Here is a 19,474-nt window from a genome sequence, read left to right on the forward strand (position 1 = left end):
TGTCCATTTCTTCCAGGTTGTCCATTTTACTGGCATATAGTGGCTTGTAGTAATCTCTCAGGGTCCTTTGTATTTCTGCAGTATCAGTTGTTACTTCTCCTTTTTCGTTTCTAATTCTGTTGATTTGAGTCTTCTCCCTTTTTTTCTTGATGAGTCTGGCTAATGGTTTATCTTTTTTTTTATGTTCCCAGAGAACCAGCTTTTAGTTTTATTGATCTTTGCTATTGTTTCCTTCATTTCTTTTTCATTTACTTCTGATCTCATCTTTATGATTCATTCTGCTAACTTTGGGGGGGATTTTGTTCTTTTCTAATTGCTTTAGGTGTAAGGTTAGGTTGTTTATTTGAGATGTTTCTTGTTTCTTGAGGTAGGAATTGTATTGCTATAAACTTCCCTCTTAAAATTGCTTTTGCTGCGTCCCATAGGTTTTGGGTCATTGTGTTTTCATTGTCATTTGTTTCTAGGTATTTTTTGATTTCCACTTTGTTTTCTTCAGTGATCTCTTGGTTATTTAGTAGTGTATTGTTTAGCCTCTGTGTGTTTGTAGTTTTTACAGTTTTTTTCCTGTAATTGATATCTGGTCTCATAGCATTGTGTTCGGAAAAGATACTTGATAAGATTTCAATTTTGTTAAATTTACCAAGGCTTGATTTGTGGCTCAAGATATGGTCTATCCTGGAGAATGTTCCATAAACACTTGAGAAGAAAGTGTATTCTGTTGTTTTTGGATGGAATGTCCTATAAATATCAATTAAGTCTATCTTGTTTAATGTGTCCTTTAAACCTTGTGTTTCCTTATTTATTTTCATTTTGGATGATCTGTGCACTGATGAAAGTGGGGTGTTAAAGTCCCCTACTTTTATTGTGTTACTGTCGATTTCCCCTTTAATGGTTGTTAGCATTTGCCTTATGTATTGAGGAGCTCCTATGTTGGGTGCATAAATATTTACAATTGTCATCTTCTTGGATTGATCCCTTGATCATTATGTAGTGTCCTTCTTTGTCTCTTGTAATAGTCTTTAAAGTCTATATTTTCTGATATGAGAATTGCTACTCCAGCCTTCTTTTGATTTCCATTTGCATGGAATATCTTTTTCCATCCCCTCAGTTTCAGTCTGTATGTGTCCCTAGGTCTGAAGTGGGTCTCTTGTAGACAGCATATATACGGATCTTGTTTTTGTATCCATTCAGCCAGTCTGTGTCTTTTGGTTGGAGCATTTGATCCATTTACATTTAAGGTAATTATTGATATGTATGTTCTTCTTACCATTTTCTTAATTGTTTTGGGTTTGTTTTTGTAGGTCTTTTCCTTCTCTTGTGTTTCCTGCCTAGAGAAGTTCCTTTAATGTTTGTTGTAAGGCTGGTTTGGCAGTGCTGAATTCTCTTGGCTTTTGCTTGTCTGTAAAGGTTTTAATTTCTCCATTGAATCTGAATGAGATCCTTGCTGGGTAGAATAATCTTGGTTGTAGGTTTTTCCCTTTCGTCACTTTAAATATGTCCTGCCACTCCCTTCTGGCTTGCAGAGTTTCTGCTGAAAGATCAGCTGTTAACCTTTATGGGGATTCCCTTGTATGTTATTTGTTGCTTTTCCCTTGCTGCTTTTAATAATTTTTTCTTTGTATTTAGTTTTTGATAGTTTGATTAATATGTGTCTTGGCACGTTTCTCCTGGGATTTATCCTGTATGGGACTCTCTGTGCTTCCTCAACTTGACTGACTATTCCCTTTCCCATGTTAGGGAAATTTTCAACTATAATCTCTTCAAATATTTTCTCAGGCCCTTTCTTTTTGCCTTCTTCTGGGACGCATATAATTCAAATGTTGGTGTGTTTAATGTTGTCCCAGAGGTCTCTGAGACTATCCTCAATTCTTTTCATTCTTTCTTCTTTTTTTTTTTTAATTTTATTTATTTATTTATGGCTGTGTTGGGTCTTCGTTTCTGTGCAAGGGCCTTCTCTAGTTGCGGCAAGTGGGGGCCACTCCTCATCGCGGTGCGCGGGCCTCTCATTATCGCGGCCTCTCTTGTTGCGGAGCACAGGCTCCAGATGCGCAGGCTCAGTAATTGTGGCTCACGGGGCTAGCTGCTCCGCGGCATGTGGGATCTTCCCAGATCAGGGCTCGAACCCATGTCCCTTGCATTGGCAGGCAGATTCTCAACCACTGCACCACCAGGGAAGCCCCATTCTTTCTTCTTTATTCTGGTCTGTGGTAGTTATTTCCACTATTTTATCTTCCAGGTCACTTATCCTTTCTTCTGCCTGTTATTCTGCTATTGATTTCTTCTAGAGAATTTTTAATTTCATTTATTGTGCTGTTCATCATTGTTTGCTCTTTAGTTTTTCTAGGTGCTTGTTCAACATTTCTTATATTTTCTCCATTCTGTTTCCAAGATTTTGGATCATCTTTACTATTATTACTCTGAATTCTTTTTCAGGTAGACTGCCTGTTTCCTCTTCATTTGTTTGGTCTGGTGGGTTTTTACCTTGCTTCTTCATCTGCTGCGTGTTTCTCTGTTTTCTCATTTTGTTTAACTTACTGTGTTTGGGGTCTCCTTTTCACAGGCTGCAGGTTCATAGTTCCTGTTGTTTTTGGTGTCTGCCCCCAGTGGCTGAGGTTGGTTCAGTGGCTTGTGGAGTGGTCTGGTGCCTATGTTCTGGTGGGTGGGGCTGGATTTTGTGTTTCTGGAGGGCAGATCCGTGTCCACTGGTGTGTTTTGAGGTGTCTATGAACTTAGTATGATTTTAGGCGGCCTTTCTGCTAATGGGTGGGTTTGTGTTCCTGTCTTGCTAGTTGTTTGGTATGGGGCGTCCAGCACTGGTGTTAGCTTGCTGTTGGGTGGAGCTGGGTCTTAGCATTGAGATGGAGATCTGTGGGAGAACTCTTGCCGATTGATATTACATGAGGCTGGGAGGCCTCTGGTGGTCCAATGTCCTGATCTCGGCTCTCCCACCTCAGAGGCTCAGGCCTGACACCAGGCCAGAACACCAAGACTGTGTCAGCCACATGGCTCAGAATAAAAGGGAGAAAAAAAGAAAGAAAGAAGGAAATAAATAAATAAATAAATAAAATTTTAAAAAGTTATTAAAATAAAGAAAATAATAACAATAAAAAAGAGAGCAACCAAACCAGGAAACAAATCCACTAATGATAACAAGCACTAAACACTAAACTAAGATAAACATAAAAATCAGAAACAAATCAGTTGCAGACAGCAAACCCCAAGTCTACAGTTGCTCCCAAAGTCCACCGCCACAATTTTGGGATGATTCGTTGTCTATTCAGGTATTCCACAGATGCAGGGTACATCAAGTTGATTGTGGGGATTTAATCTGCTGCTCCTGAGGCTTCATGGAGAAGTTTCCCTTTCTCTTTGTTTGCACAGCTCTTGGGGTTTAGCTTTAATTTTGGCCCACCTCAGCATGTAGGTTACCCTCAGGCATCTGTTCACCGCCCAGACAGGAGGGGGTTAAAGCAGTGGCTGATTAGGCGGCTCCTGCTTATTCAGGCCTGGGGGAGGGAGAGGTGTGCTAGTTACAATTGGAATATGGGGTGAGCCTGAGGCGGCAGAGGCTGGCGTGACATTGCAACAGCCTGGGTGCGCCATGTGGTCTACCAGGGAAGTTGTCCCTGGATCACGGGACCCTGGCAGTGGTGGGCTGCACCGGCTCCTGGGGGTTGGGAGGGGGAGGCAGGTGTGGACAGTGACCTGTGTTTGCACATAGGCTTCTTGGTGGCTGCAGGAGCAGCCTTAGTGTCTCATGCCCGTCTCTGGGGTCCATGCTGATAGCCGCGGCTCACACCTGTTTCTGGAGCTCATTTAGGTGGTGCTCTGAATCCCCTCTCCTCTCGCACCCCAAAACAGTGGCCTCTTTCCTCTTAGGCAGCTCCAGACTTTTTCCCGGACTCCCTCCCAGCTGTGGTGCACTAGCCCCCTGCAGGCTGTGTTCACGCCGCCAACCCCAGTCCTCTCCCTGCGCACCGACTGAAGCCTGAGCATCAGGCCCCAGCCCCGCCCGTCCTGGCGGGTGAGCCTACAAGCCTCTTGGGCTGGTGAATGCCGGTCTGCACTGATCCTCTGTGCGGGAATCTCTCCGCTTTGCCCTCCGCACCCCTGTTGCTGCGTTCTCCTCCGTGGCTCCAAAGCTCCCCCCTCCGCCACCCACACTCTCCGCCCACAAAGGGGCTTCCTAGTGTGTGGAAACCTTTCCTCCTTCACAGCTCCCTCCTACTGGTGCAGGTCCCGTCCCTATCCTTTTGTCTCTGTTTATTCTTTTTTCTTTTGCCCTACCCAGATACGTGGGGGAGTTTCTTGCCTTTTGGGAGGTCTGACATATTCTTCCAGCATTCAGTAGGTGTTCTGTAGGAGTTGTTCCACATGTAGATGTATTTGTGGGGAGGAAGGTGATCTCCAAGACTTACTCCTCTGCCATCTTGAAGGTCCCCCTCCCAAAATATTTTAGCTTCTGAAAAGTCAGTGGGCAAGATCAACACACATTAATTTATTTAGGGCTGTAGATTCTTAATTTTGGATCAACTTGCAATGCTTCCCTGAGTTCTTTCCATGGGTATTTCTTATTATTAAACCTAACTTACACAAGTGGGCTCAACTCTAAAATCTACCAATCCATAATTCATTGAATATATGGGTGCTCATGGTATGCTAAATAGTGTAATTATAAGTGTGGTGCAGTTCAATTTCTGGTATTTAAAGGTATTATAATAGAAAAGCAGCAGAATTTTAAAAATGATTTCAGGTACTACAATGTTTCTCAGGAAAAAAGTACTTTTTGCTTTCTGATAGGCAAGTCAAGCTCCAGATCTTGTTAATAATGTGTGTGCTTGTTTGATTGTGCATTTATTTCATATTTCTCTCTTTGTCATAATTAAAAAGAAAAATAGTGAATATTGTTTCACAATAAAATTAATATCACTTTCCCTAAACAAAAATTTTTGTATCTAGTAAGATAGTGGAGAGGGAGTGATCACTCATAATGCTACTTCTCCCAAACAAGTTTTTATTAGTCTCTTTTTCAATAATCATCTGTAACTATGTATTATATATAATTGTGTACAGGCATACCGCAGAGACTTTGCAGATTCAGTTCCAGACCATCATAATCAAGTGCATATCACAATAAAACGAGTCACGTGGATTTTTTGGCTTCCCAGTGCATATAAAAGTATTGTTTACACTATACTATAGTCTACTAAGCATGCAATAGCATTATGTCTAAAAAAACAATGTACATGCCTTAGTTAAAAAATGCCTTATTACTAAAAAATGCTAGGCATCATCTGAGCCTTCAACAGGCTGTAATCTTTGTTGGTGAGGGTCTTGCCTCAATGTTGATAGCTGCTGACTGATCAGGGTGGTGGTTGCTGAAGGTGGGGGGGGGCTATGGCAACTTACTAAAATGAGACAGCAATGAAGTTTTCCCTGTGGATTGAATCTTGATTTCTCTGTAGCAGGCAATGCTGCTTGGTAGTATTTTACCCACAATAGAACTTCTTTCAAAATTAGAGTCAATCCTACCAAACTCTGCTGCTACTTTGTCAATTAAATGTATGTAATATTCTAAATCCTTTGTGGTTATTTCAACAGTCTTCATGTCATCTTCACCAGGAATAGATTCCATCTCAAGAAACTTCTTTCTTTGCTCTCCCATAAGAGGCAACTCCTCATCTGTTAAAGTGTCATCTTGAGATTGAGGCAATTTAGTCCCATCTTCAGGTTCTACTTCTGATTCTAGTTCTCTTGCTACTTCCTACCACAACTACAGTTTTTTTTCCTCCACTGAAGTCTTAATCCCCTGAAAGTCATCCAGGAGGGTTAGGATCAACTTCTTCCAAACTCCTGTTAATTTTGATGTTTTGACCTCTTCCAGTGAATCACGAATGTCCTTAGTGGCATCTAAAATGGTGAATCCTTTCCAGAAGGTTTTCAGTTTACTTTGCCCAGAACCATGAGAGGAATCACCGTCTATGGCAGCTATAGTCTTACAAAATATATTTCTTAAATAATAAGACTTGAAAGTCGAACGACTCCTTGATGCATGGGCTGCAGAACAGATGTTGTGTTAGCAGGCCTGAAAACAACATGAATCTCATTGTACATCTCCTTCAGAGTTCTTGGGTACCAGGTGCATTGTTGATGAGCAGTAATATGTTGAAAGGAATCTTTTTCCTGAGAAGGAGGTGCAAACAGTGGGCTTAAAATATTCAGTAAACCATGTTGTAAACAGATGTGCTGTCATCCAGGCTTTGTTCCATTAACAGAGTGCAAGCAGAGTAGATTTAACATAAGTCTTCAGGACCCTAGGATTTCTGGAATGGTGAATGAGCATTGGCTTCAACTTACAGTCACCAGCAGCATTAGCCCCTAACAAGAGAGTCAGCCTGTCCTTTGAACCTTTGAAGATGGGCACTGACTTCTCCTCTCTAGCTATGGAAGTCCTAGATAGCATCTTCTTCCAATAGAAGGCTGTATTTTTTCTACACTGAAAATCTGTTGTTTAGTGTAGCCACCTTCGTTATCACAGCTAGATCTTATGTATAACTTGCTGCAGCTTCTACATCAGCACTTGCTGCTTCACGCTGCACTTTTACGTTTTGGAGGCAGCTTCTTTCCTAAAACCTCATAAACCAGCCTTGGCTAGATTCAAACTCTTCTGCTGCTGCTCCCTCACCTATCTCAACCTTACTAGAATTAAAGAGAGTGAGTTATGGCCTTGCGTTCTCTGGATTAGGCTTTGGCTTAAGAGAATGTTGTGGCTAGTTTGATCTTCTGTCCAAACCACTAAAGCTTTTTTCATATCAACAATAAGGCTGTTTTACTTTCTTATCATTCGTGTGTTCACTGGAGTAGCACTTTTTTTTTAATTTATTTATTTATTTATTTTTGGCTGCGTCGGGTCTTTGTTACTGCGCGTGGGCTTTCTCTAGTTGCGGTGAGCGGGGGGCTACTCTTCATTGTGGTGCACGGGCTTCTCATTGTGGTGCTTCTCTTATTGTAGAGCATGGGCTCTAGGTGCACGGGCTTCAGTAGTTGTGGCATGCGGGCTCAGTAGTTGTGGCTCATGGGCCCTAGAGCACAGGCTCAGTAGTTGTGTACAGGCTTGGTTGCTCCGCGGCACGTGGGATCTTCCCGGACCAGGGATCGAACGTGCGTCCCCTGCATTGGCAGGCGGAGTTTTAACCACTGCGCCACCAGGGAAGTCCCTAGAATAGCACTTTTAGTTCCCTTCAAGAACTTTTCCTTTGCGTTCACAACTTCACTAACTGTTTGGTGCAAGAGACCTAGCTTTTGGCCTGTCTCAGCTTTCAGCATGCCTTCCTCCCTAACCTTAATCATTTCTAGCTTTTGACTTGAAGTGAGACATGCAACTGAACACTGAGAGGCCACTGTAGGGTTATTAATTGGCCTTAACTTCAATATTGTTGTGTCTCAGGGAATAAGGAGGACTGAGGAGAGGGAGAAAGACGGGGGAATGGCCAATTGATGGAGCACATCAGAACACACACACAACATTTATCAGTTAGGTTTGCCATCTTGCATGGTCATGGTTTGTGGCACCCCAAAACAATTACAATAGTAATATCAAAGATTACATATCACAGATAGCAAATGTAATAATAATGAAAATGTTTGAAATAGTTCAAGAATTTCCTAAATGTGACACAGAGACATGAAGTTAGCAAATGCTGTTGGAAAAAACAGCACTGATAGACTTGCTCAATGCAGGGTTACCACAAACCTTCAATTTGTAAAAAATGCAGTATCTGCAAAGTGCAGTAAAGTGAAGCACAATAAAATGAGGTGTTCCTGTACCTTGCTTTTTAAAATTAATTAGTAGACTTTTTTTTAGTATAGTTTTAGATTTACAGAATAATTGAGCAAATATTACATAGAATTCCATTGTATGTTGCTTCTTTTTTTTTTTTTTTTTTTATTAGTGTTAAAGGATTGAAGGAGGCACTTCTTATGGTGGAAAGAGTGTACATAGGCTTTGGGATCCAATTCTGGTTCCACTTTTTTTCTTAACTACCTATCTCTGGGCCGGGTACTCTCCAAATTTTAGTTTTCTTACTCATTCAGCAAACATTTATGAACATACTTGGTCCAGATGCCAAGCTCCATGCTCTATGCCAAAGAAGGATCAAATAAATTTTAAAATTACTTTTCAAAACCTTTAGAGCTAATCTACTTTTACGATAGTGCTATTCAGAGTAGCTGATCTGTAAACTGTATTCTGGTCTGTTATGAGATGAACTAGCACCTGAATGCACTGTAGTGTTTCCTTTTTTGTGAAGGTCTTTTTATGAAGAAACAAAAAAAAGCCGAACTAGAGGTGTGTTTAGTAATGTAGTTGATTTTCCTGTCTCACAGACCACTAACACATTTGCAGATCAGCCCTGATCCATAGGGTACATTTTAAGTAGCTTTAGTATAAAATAACTCAAGAACTGTTACTTATAGTAAATATAAACTTATGTTTTCTACCGTTATTTTTTTCTCTTTGGCCATTTATCATTTCTATTATGATTTTCTTAAATATTTTGCTGACAGTTTCCGTGCAAGTCTCTTCATTATGTAATTTTGCCTTTTTGCTTAATTGAAATTTTTAGGTATGGAAGAGTTAATTATGTCCTAGCTCGAAGAATAGAACTTTTAGAAGAAGTCAAACGATTGCAGAAGAGTCTAGGGGTTCCAGGAGATGCTTCATATACTTGTGAAACTGCAGGCTATTTCTTCTTATATCAGGTAAGAGATCAAGGGTTTTAAAATCATACTTTATTGTAATATGGTCTTCAGTTGGAAACTGTGATGGGTTCTGGAGATCCTTTCTTGAAAGCTTACTTTTTTGTTGAGTAGATTAAAATATATGCTATTGCCAAAGCTATATTTGTGAGTGTTAAATGTTTGTATTTCCTATTATCTTCACTTTTCTTTGCTAAATAACTTTGCTTGATAACTCATTCAGTGAAAGGCCAATGTTGCTACTTTAAAATCTTTTTTCTTCTTTTTTTCTTGCTGTTGACAAAGTTGCTAGTCTCTCTCTCTCTTTTTTTTTTTGTTTTGTTTTCATTTTTTTCCATTACTATAGAACTATAACCAAACAGTCTAGCTACCCAGTGGTAACAAATACAGTTCTTTAACTTGCTTTTGCTATGCATATTAATCAAGTAATGAAGAAAAACATACTTTCTTTTTAAATTTCTAGAAGTACATTTTGTTTTAGAATTAATTTCAAAGTAGGAGTTTAAGTTAAAAACTCTTTGACTTCAATTTAGAGACATGTTTTTGCTTTTGTTTGGGGGTGAGAAAATTAATGAGAAGTGTAAAGCCAAATAAAATAAATAAAAATAAACTTTAAAAGTCAACTGGTTTACTAATAATTTTAAATGGATTAAACATAAATAATGAAGATTTTTGTATAACTGTATTTGTTGTCTTTGTTCTAATGCTATTTGTATGTTTTAGGTATAAATCATAACACTGAAATTGTAAAATATATATGAAAAAAAGAGTTTATGCTCATTATAAGCAGATAAACCAGTTGAGTCCATTCAGAATAAGCTGATTTCATGGTTCCTTGTGAAACACAGGACATATGCATGATCTTGCAAAGTTGTCTGCATTAGACTCAGACTGTTGAGAACTTTGAATAATGGAGTAAAGATCATGCTTAAATGCATGTTTGTCACAAAATAAAAATCACTAGGCTCTCAGTGAAAACTAGTTTTAAAAGTAATAGAAATAATATATAAATTGTAGAACCTTAAGTAATAAATTTGAGAAATATGAACTTGAGGCCTCACAAGGCCTCACAATTTTGAACGCACAATAATCACATTGGGAAAGTTGTTTAAAAAGAGAATTCTCAAGCTCTGTCCCAGAGACTTTGTTTTAGTAAGGTGTGGCATCCAGGTATCTACATTTTTATTTAGCTTTTCAGATATTCTGCCTAAGGACCACACTTTGAGAAACACTGAAATTATCACAGAAAAATTGAGAGAATTACAAAAATGGAGATTAGGTAGGAACTGAGTAGAGCCATAGTTAACATTTATAGCAGGAGGTAGTTGAACTACCTATGTCACAAAAGTCATAAAATGAGCTTTCAAATATATACGCAGCTTGACCAGAAGTTCTTTATAAGTATATTAAAGAGAATTGGAAAAATTATGAAGGTCTAGGAGAAGGGTTGACAAGTGCTAAACTGATTAAAAAGCTACTAGAGCTGAACTTAACCATATATGGAGAGAAACTGAGATAGTGAAAAAATGAGGAATTTCTTTGTCCAGAGAGGTTTGGTTTTTATTTTGATCATCAATCATAAATTGTTTTGAATATGCATAGAAAAGCTGAAATGTCTGAGATAAAGTCCCTTGAGATGATCCTGAGGTTCTTTCCCATCCCATCCGTACATTTTTTATCAAAGAGGTTTTTTTCCTACAGTCTTAAAGGTTACTTTTAGAAAAGAAGGGCAGTCTGTCAGTGACTTGGATAAGAAATAGTCCTGTTGGGTCAAAGGTTGCTTTTCTTTTTCTTTTACCTACCAAATCTTATTTTTACTCAATTCATTTTTTATTTTATTATTTAAAACATAACAGCTGTCAAATTTAACCTCAAGTCTCTTTTTTTCTTACAGGTAATGTCTCGTTGGGAAGAGTATATCAGCAAAGTGAAAAATAAAGGTAACACGTTGCCAGATGTTACTGAAGTCTCCACTTTCTTCCCTTTTCATGAGTACTTTGCAAATGCCCCTCAACCCATTTTTAAAGGCCGATCTTATGAAGAAGACATGGAAATTGCTGAAGGATGTTTCAGGCATATTAAGAAAATCTTTACTCAGCTTGAGGTAAGGGTTCTCAAGTTCTTTTAACTTTCCTTTAAAGGTTTTAAGCTTAGTTTGTTGGGTTTTTTTAAATGTAGTAAGTGGAATATTCAAATCTAGCAAACCCCAGATTATTACTTTTAAGTGAGATTATTGGAAGCATTTATTTTTCTAGTTGAAGAAGTAAGTAAAAATTAAGATATGAATTGAATCCCCATTTTTCTGGCTTTTTTGGTGTGAAAGTCTTAGTATTTAAGAAAGGAATGCTTTCATTAGGAGATTTAACTTTGATTTGGAGTTTGGCCATTCTAAGTTCTTCATGCCTTTGATCTGTAAACAAAAAATGAGGTTGCCATGTTAGCCAGGATGACTGTTCCTGACTATTAAGGTGAAATAAGAATCACCGCTATATAAAGGGGACAGAGAAGAATATGTTTGGAACCCAGGGAGCCCTGGGATGCTTCATAGTTTTCTCATTCCTTATTGGAAACATCATTGGAAGACTACAGCAGTGCTGTAAAAGGATCGCATTCAGGCTCAGATTCCTCAGTAAGAACGTTTAGGATTACTTCAGATAAAAAGGGCAAAGACTGTGTCTTTTTTAAAGTCTTTGTACCTTTTAGATATGATTTTATCCCTACTTCCTACAGCAATATCTGGCACATAATAGATGTTCAGTAAACACTGATGTATGGTGTGAGAAGGTGGATAGAAATGGATGGATGGTAGGTACAGAATAATAAATATATAATGTATATACATATGTAGTATATATGTAGTATGATAATGATAAATAAAATTTTAAAACCTGCAAAACAGTATTATAGTATGTTTCTGATTACATAAATAGAATGTAAAAGGAGAAAAACATATAATTTATAATAGCTGTCTGGGGAGAGAGTGGGAAGAAGGATATATACAGGATACCTCCACCTGTACCTGTGATGCTTTAATTATTTTTAAAAAAACAAAAAACTGTTTAAAAGTCTGAAGCAAGTATGATAACAATGTTCCGATGTGATAAAACTTGATATTAGGTGCTCTGCACGGGCTCGTTTGCTCCTCACGTCCATCTGCTGTCCATTCCACTCCTCTCCTCTATGGGGATCCTCTGCCATGGTCAGGGCTGAGACTGGTCCTTGGAGTTTTAATTTCCCAGCCTCTCATGTCAGCTGACTTTTGTCTGGGTTTAGCCAATGAGAAATGTGGCAAAAATAGAATAAAGAGAGAAGCCAGTATATTTCTGCACCAGCTCTCTCGGTTTCGTCTCTTCCATGGCTCCAGTTTCTGCTGCCCTGGCCCACCGCAGTTCCAGCTTATTCTGGTACCCCAGTTTCTGGGCTCTGATAGCACTTCCTCCTCATTATCCTTCCTAGCCTAGGAATGGCCATAATTTCCTGCTGTTGCCAGTCTCTGGCTTACTTCGCCATTCCCTGGTTCGCTTTTCTGCTCCTCCATCACCTGTATAATGAGCTCCCTGCGATAAGTTCCCTTTGTTATGAATGCTTGAAGAAGTTTCTGTTTTCCTGGAGAGACCTTGAGTAATATAGACACAATGGTGATGGATATTTTATTCAGTATTTTTGTTGGTACTGTAAATATTTTATCTTATACCAAAAAAAACCAGTCCAAATTGTAGCTTGACTGTCAGTTATTGTTTGAACTCAATTAGTACCTTATTAATTATGGACAGAATTACGATTCTTTAGGCTTAGTTTATGAGATATTTATATTAATTTCTCATATCGTCTCATAAACTGGATTGTACAAATGTATGCATGAGCTGTTTATTTTCCTAAAATAGTATCTCATTGTTCCCCCACTTCCATAGGAGTTTAGAGCCTCCGAACTGCTTCGAAGTGGACTGGACAGATCTAAATACCTTTTGGTGAAAGAAGCCAAAATCATTGCTATGACCTGTACTCATGCTGCCTTAAAACGACATGATTTAGTCAAGTTAGGCTTCAAGGTAAAGACTTATATTTTAGTTCCTTAATTCATCTATGCAGCTGTTAGTTCTCTTCCCTCCCCCTCCCCCTCCCCTCCCCTCCCCTCCCCTCCTCTCCTCTCCCCTCCTCTCCTCTCCCTTCCCTTCCCCTCCCCTTCCCTTCCCTAGGCCATTTCCCTTGGACATCTGCTTCTTACTGAAATTTGCATTTATAATTACTTTAAAGTGTCTCTTTTAAAAGTGATGATAACCTCCCATGTTTATATGATTAGTAAACTCTAAACCTAATTTTTCTAAATTTAGTTATCAGACATATGTCCTTTAAGTAACATTATAACCACATGATTGTCTAACTAACTTCTAATACTTGTTAAGGTACATTAATTTATTTTCACTATGTTAAAAAAAATCTCCAAACAGAAGTAAAAGCTTTATACAAATAATATTTGACAACGTTTTTCACCTATTAGAAATCTGTACACTTGTTTACCTTTTAAGCACACATCCACTCCCAGTTATTTGTTCATTCAGTAAATAAAAAGCCATCTATGTGAGGATGTGTAATACAGTTATTTATACTGTCAAAGGAAATATTTAAATGACTTCACCTTAAGATAAGGACTGGAGAGCTAAAGGGCAAGACAGCCTGTTACTTGTTACTCAGTTGAAATGGAATGTAATAATTGAGCAGTAAATTTGAATTTGCAGACACTTTGTGACTTTGCTATTGATACTGACTAAACTCTGATTTTAATGCACATCATTTAACTTCCCTGCAACTGTTTTATCTGTCATTAGTTATAGTGTTTGTGTACTGGTTTGAATTTAAAGTTAGCGAAAGCATTTGTTGTTGATGAAAATAACTGACAATTTTTAAATGTTATGAGCTCGCTGGAAGATAAGTGCTAAATAAATTCAAGGTGATAGAATTATTGTTATCTTGGATGAAAGTTTCCTCAGTTGCAAGGTAGGACAAATATGATAATTTATTAAAAGGTAGTGTGAACTTACCTAGTGGTGTAAACTTACCTTTTGCAAATTAGTGAGAATTTTTCACCTAAATATTTTTTTCTTGGGGCTGACACATAAAATATACTTTGGATTGATATTAAATTGTATCAGTTTAATAATACAGGGAAATGATACAGTCTAAATAGAGCATTTTATGCTTTCATGCAGCTGTTCACATGCCTATTCTACAAAACATTACTTGTAGCTTATCACATTTTCATTGATCATTTTCTTACATTGTGCTATATACATCTAAAGATAGTTAACATGAGTGCTGATAGTATCCCTTACATCTTTTATATTTTTAATTTTGAAGTTTTATTTTTATCAAACCAACACATGCATCTGATGTAAGAGCTTAAAAACTTTGTAGCTCTACTTAACGTTTAAAAAAGGCAGTCCCGGGCATCCCTGGTGGCACAGTGGTTGGGAGTCCGCCTGCCGATGCAGGGGACACAGGTTTGTGCCCCAGTCCGGGAAGATCCCACATGCTGCGGAGCGGCTGGGCCCGTGAGCCATGGCCCCTGAGCCTGCGCGTCCGGAGCCTATGCTCCCCAACGGGAGAGGCCACAGCAGTGAGAGGCCCGCGTACCACAAAAAAAAAAAAAAAAAAAAGGCAGTCCCCTACTCCCCTGTTACTCTCTAATTAATCTTTCAACTCTTCTAGTATTTCCTTTGTCCTTTCATTTATATCAATAAAGAATGTTAAATTTCCATTAGGCATATGTTTTGATTCTGTGCTGTCCCCAAGGAGACATGCAAGCACGTTTGTGTACTCTTTTCCTTCCTTAAAACACCCAGTATAGTTGTGTCATAATTTTGCTTTGTGATTAAAATCTCCTTTTTAACAGAATCTATAGATACGTTTTTTTTTAATTAGAAATAATTTTTTAATTTTCAAAGCAGAGCCACAGTAAATTCCCATAAAACCTATTCATTAATCATCCAAGTTTAAGCAAAGACAGCTTCTCAGTAAACATTCTAGGGTGTTAGTTACTTATGAAATGTATCTGGTGCAGAGAATTTTTATTTTTTAATTTTTTTTTAATAGATATGTTTTCATAAGTTAAATCACATTAGATTTGCAGAACTATTTCTCAGGAAAGAGGCTCTTTAAGCTGTCGTCTTTGAGCTGCTCCCACTCTGTTTTCCCTATTGTGTCTATCACCTTCAGAGTCCATGTGGGAACTTCTGAGAAAACATGGCTTTTTGAACCCCTCCTTCTCCTAGGTTCCTACCAGGATGACCTAATTAATCATTGTAATAGGGGAATTTAACATTAGATAGAGCTGGAGAAGACACCCATCCACATGCCTAAAACTTTCAGGTAGTTTCGATAGAAACAGTGCAGAACTGAACCTTAACTTTATCATGTACAGTGGAAATCTAGCTCAGCTACTAGTCTTGAACAAATATAAGCATATTTTGGTAAAATGAGTAACACAGAAATTAGAGAATATATGAACACAGTTAGTTTAAAAGAGTTAATTAAGTATTAAGAGCAAATATGCTCCCCCTACCTTCCACTTCCTTGGAAAACAAAATAAGAGGAGAAAATTTTGAAAATAGAAAACAAAGGAACTCTAATTGTACTTAGTGAAAGTCTCAAAGAAAGTATTTTACCGATAAAACAAGGAATAGGATATCATACTATCATAAGTAGCAATCAGAATTAGAAGTGGAAGGGAAAAGATAAAACCTGTTGAGAATAAATCTAGAAGAAAATTGGGCACACAGAAGAGGAGGTACATGAAAGAAAGAATGAAATTTCCTTAGGTTGGAGAAAGACTTGACTTTTCATTATTTTACAAATGTGCAGTGCCTAACATTCCTGGAAACTGGGCTAGAGGGAAGATTCAGGCATCAAACAAGTATATAAATATACAGATAGAATTATAAATTGTGATGTGCCGTGAGACAAAGGCACAGAATACTGTGAAACCTGTTTTAGATTGAGAGGTCAGAGAAGGCCTGGATAAAGTGGGTTTTAAGCTGATACTTTAAAAATGAGAAAGAGCGCTTCCCTCGTGGCACAGTGGTTGAGAGTCTGCCTGCCGATGCAGCGGGGCGCGGGTTTGTGCCCCGGTCCGGGAGGATCCCACATGCTGCAGAGCGGCTGGGCCCGTGAGCCATGGCCGCTGGGCCTGCGTGTCCGGAGGCTGTGCTCCGCAACCGGAGAGGCCACAGCGGTGAGAGGCCCGCGTACCGGAAAAAAAAAAAAAAAAAAGAGAGAGAGAGCCAAGCAGACAAAAAGTGAAGAGAAAATAACATGTTCAGAGGGCCTGAGGCATGAATGGTTTTGCAATTTCTGAGAAAATGAAATAGGTCAATGTAGTTGAAGCTTAGTGAGTAAGTAGGAAAGTGGCATGTAAAGTATGAGAGGAAGGCAGGGGCCAGATTGAATACAGGCCCTAGTTAACACATCTCTTACATTCCACATTAAGGGTCCTTTTTTCCTAGGACAGTTGGAAACCAATGAAGGGTTAGAAACCAGGTGACGTGATGTGATGACTTGTTATATGAGTGGTTTAGGGGAGGCAAGACAGGAAGAAGAGGGACTAGTAAAGAGATTGCTGGCAGTAGTCAGAGTAACAGCTTGGATTAGAGTGGTGGTGGTAGTAGAAATGTAGAAAAACGAATAGATTCTAGAGGGAGTTTTGAAGGTAAAATTGACATGCTTTGGTGATGGATTGAATGTCGGGGGTGGGGAGCAAAAGGAGATTGTTGAGTGCCAAGTAGGATTCATAAGGGAAAAAAATTACTGCAAAATACTACCTAGGATAAGAGTACCAATGGAAATGACCTCATATAATCATAGGTTGATTCTTGCTTATATAGAACTTCAAAACTGAACTGAAAATAACTAAATTGATAATCACAATCCAAGAAATGATAAATGAGGCTTCCTTAATGTAGAGTTGTATGTTTAGGGCACTTCCTTAGAGTTAAAAACTTGAATTGGAGAAGCGGTAGCATAATGGTAAAGAAAATCATGAACTTTCTGTTTGAATAATTTGTTGTTATTTTGATCTGAATTATTTGAGGGGTTTGGGGATGCTTATTACGGTCATGGTGGTAGCTATTTGGCTTTCAAGCTCTCTTTTTGACAAGGTTTCTTTTTTCTCCCTTTCTCAGTATGACAACATTTTAATGGAAGAGGCTGCTCAGATTCTGGAGATAGAAACTTTTATACCTCTTCTTCTACAGGTAAGATACTGAGATAGAGACAAAGAAAGTAGAGTTTTGCGCTTCCCTGGTGGCACAGTGGTTAAGAATCCTCCTGCCAATGCAGGGGACACGGGTTCGAGCCCTGGTCTGGGAAGATCCCACATGCCATGGAGCAACTAAGCCCGTGTGGCACAACTACTGAAGCCTGTGCGCCTAGAGCCCGTGCTCTGCAACAAGAGAAGCCACCACAATGAGAAGCCCACGCACCACAACGAAGAGTAGCCCCTGCTTGCTGCAACTGCAACTAGAGAAAACCTGCATGCAGCAACAAAGACCCAACACAGCCAAAAATAAATGTATTTTTTTTAAAAAGTAGAGTTTTAAGAATTCTGGGGGGTAGCATCAGAAAACTACACAGTTTGGGGGTGCTAATTGCTATGATTATGTGTTCTCCTTAACTTCATTATGTTTGGTATTCTATTTTAAGCATGTAAACTTCCTTTAATCTATTCACTGGTTATTGAGTAGTTTGTATTGTTTGGGAGCACTATTTAAAAATTCATAGTTTATCTCTAAGTTTTAAAAAGACTTAGTAATTTTAATCAAGAAAATTACATTGTTAGGCAGTTTGGAGGGAAGATGAGCTCCTTTTTCATTTCTTTTATTTAGAGTTGTTTCTGGAATTGTTTTTGATCCCTGGGTACGTTGCTTATTTTGTGCCTGAATTTTTTTAGATAAATGATGTTTAAGAATGTTTTCTTATTGTACAATAGTCTTTACTATGGAGCATAAAAAACAAAATGTGGAATTCCTAATTGAAGAATAGAGGCTACTCTAATTTATAGATAAATTGGGTTCTGAAAGTTGTTTTATAAAGCCAAGTTATTTGGGACTTGTATTTTTTCAGAATATGTTACAAGGAACAAGGAGACAGGTAGAGCAGGAAACTGAAGTATTAGTGTAGGAAATTAAGGTATATTTTCTACTGCTCTGGGGTGTTCGCATACTGGCTCTTGGCGTAATTGTGATACAAGGTATTTACTTTGACATCTTTCCATTTCCCTGCTTGGGCATCTGTTTCTTTCTGTGCCCCCTTTGCCTAATTATGACCTAAGTCTCCCAGACCTCTTTGGGTTACCCTGCATGTTAAAGTATGGTAATTCCATGCTTGCCTCTCAGTCCCTCCATCCTCCCTCACACACTGTCAGCCAAGAGCAGTGGTACCCATACAAGTCGCTCTATAAATTTGCCAGATTCTTTTCTGTGGAACTGGGGAAGAGCAAGAATTAATAAGCTGTTAAAGCCATCTTGTGAATAGCAAGAATCTTGTGCAATAAATTGGAGATTAACAGGGTAATATATTAGAAGATTTTGCCATGTCCTCACTTTTTATTTCTAGAATCCTCAGGATGGTTTTAGCCGACTAAAACGTTGGATTATGATTGGTGATCATCACCAGTTACCTCCCGTCATTAAGAACATGGCCTTTCAGAAGTATTCAAACATGGAGCAATCTCTCTTCACTCGCTTTGTCAGAGTTGGAGTTCCTACTGTGGACCTCGATGCCCAAGGGAGGGCCAGAGCAAGGTAAAGGAGACAGCACAACGGGGGGCAGGGAGGGTGGATGTTAGGGATATTACTTCTATTTAAGGACATCATTTTGATGATCCAAGTATTCAATAACATCTTCTGTATAGACTCTTACCTGTTACCCAGGAACTTGCCTGGATACAAATCTACAAATTGGAAAGTACCTTTATTACCTTCAGCATGGGGTGTGAATTGACCAAATTATACCCTTCATTTTATTCATTGAGATTAATTTAAGTGACTTATAAACTAAGAGCTTCTTTTCACTGTCACCTCCCTTTTCTTCATGCCCCCAAAAGATAAACGATTAATGTCATTTCTAAATCTAAAACTAGAGGTGAACAAGAGGAGAACACACTAATTCTTACTTCATAAAATGTACAGGTCCCCTCTCATAGTTACCTCAAAAATTTTTTCACTGTGCAGACTCTTCCCTGATTTTTTTTATTTAAGGAATAAAGGTAGCATTTAGCTCAAGAGAACATAATGGAGCTATCATTTCTTGTAATATCATCAATCTTCTGATTTAGTTACTTACAGGGAGACAAAGGTTGCAAAAGCATTATTGCTAAAAAGAAGAGCACAACATGGATAATATGAAAATTAACAGGAAGAGCCCATCCCTTAGAAACTCCCTTATTTATATTAAAAGGGGATTTACAATGCTAATATTTCCTGTTGGGGGGGGGATTTGTCTTTGAAAGCTTGTGCAACCTCTACAACTGGCGATACAAGAATCTAGGAAACTTACCCCATGTGCAGCTCTTGCCGGAGTTCAGTACAGCAAATGCTGGCTTGCTTTATGACTTCCAGCTCATTAATGTTGAAGATTTTCAGGGAGTTGGAGAATCTGAGCCTAATCCTTACTTTTATCAGGTAAGAAAAAATAGGAAACTTTTAAGTTTATTTTGCATTTTCCT

General features: G+C 38.5%; 1 protein-coding gene across 1 annotated transcript in view; it reads left to right on the top strand.

Annotated features, from left to right (window-relative positions):
* The window catches only part of AQR (aquarius intron-binding spliceosomal factor), a 109,703-nt gene that overhangs the window by 71,460 nt on the left and 18,769 nt on the right, over positions 1-19,474 (top strand). Inside the window, exons 25-30 of the mRNA XM_082618127.1 lie at positions 8,625-8,760; positions 10,652-10,861; positions 12,669-12,806; positions 16,932-17,003; positions 18,364-18,551; positions 19,259-19,430. Coding sequence (XP_082474253.1) covers positions 8,625-8,760; positions 10,652-10,861; positions 12,669-12,806; positions 16,932-17,003; positions 18,364-18,551; positions 19,259-19,430 — 916 coding nt within the window. The remainder of the gene's footprint in view (positions 1-8,624; positions 8,761-10,651; positions 10,862-12,668; positions 12,807-16,931; positions 17,004-18,363; positions 18,552-19,258; positions 19,431-19,474) is intronic.

Source organism: Mesoplodon mirus, assembly GCF_964341445.2.
Source record: "Mesoplodon mirus genome assembly, chromosome: 4".
NCBI classification, from domain to species: Eukaryota; Metazoa; Chordata; class Mammalia; order Artiodactyla; family Ziphiidae; genus Mesoplodon; species Mesoplodon mirus.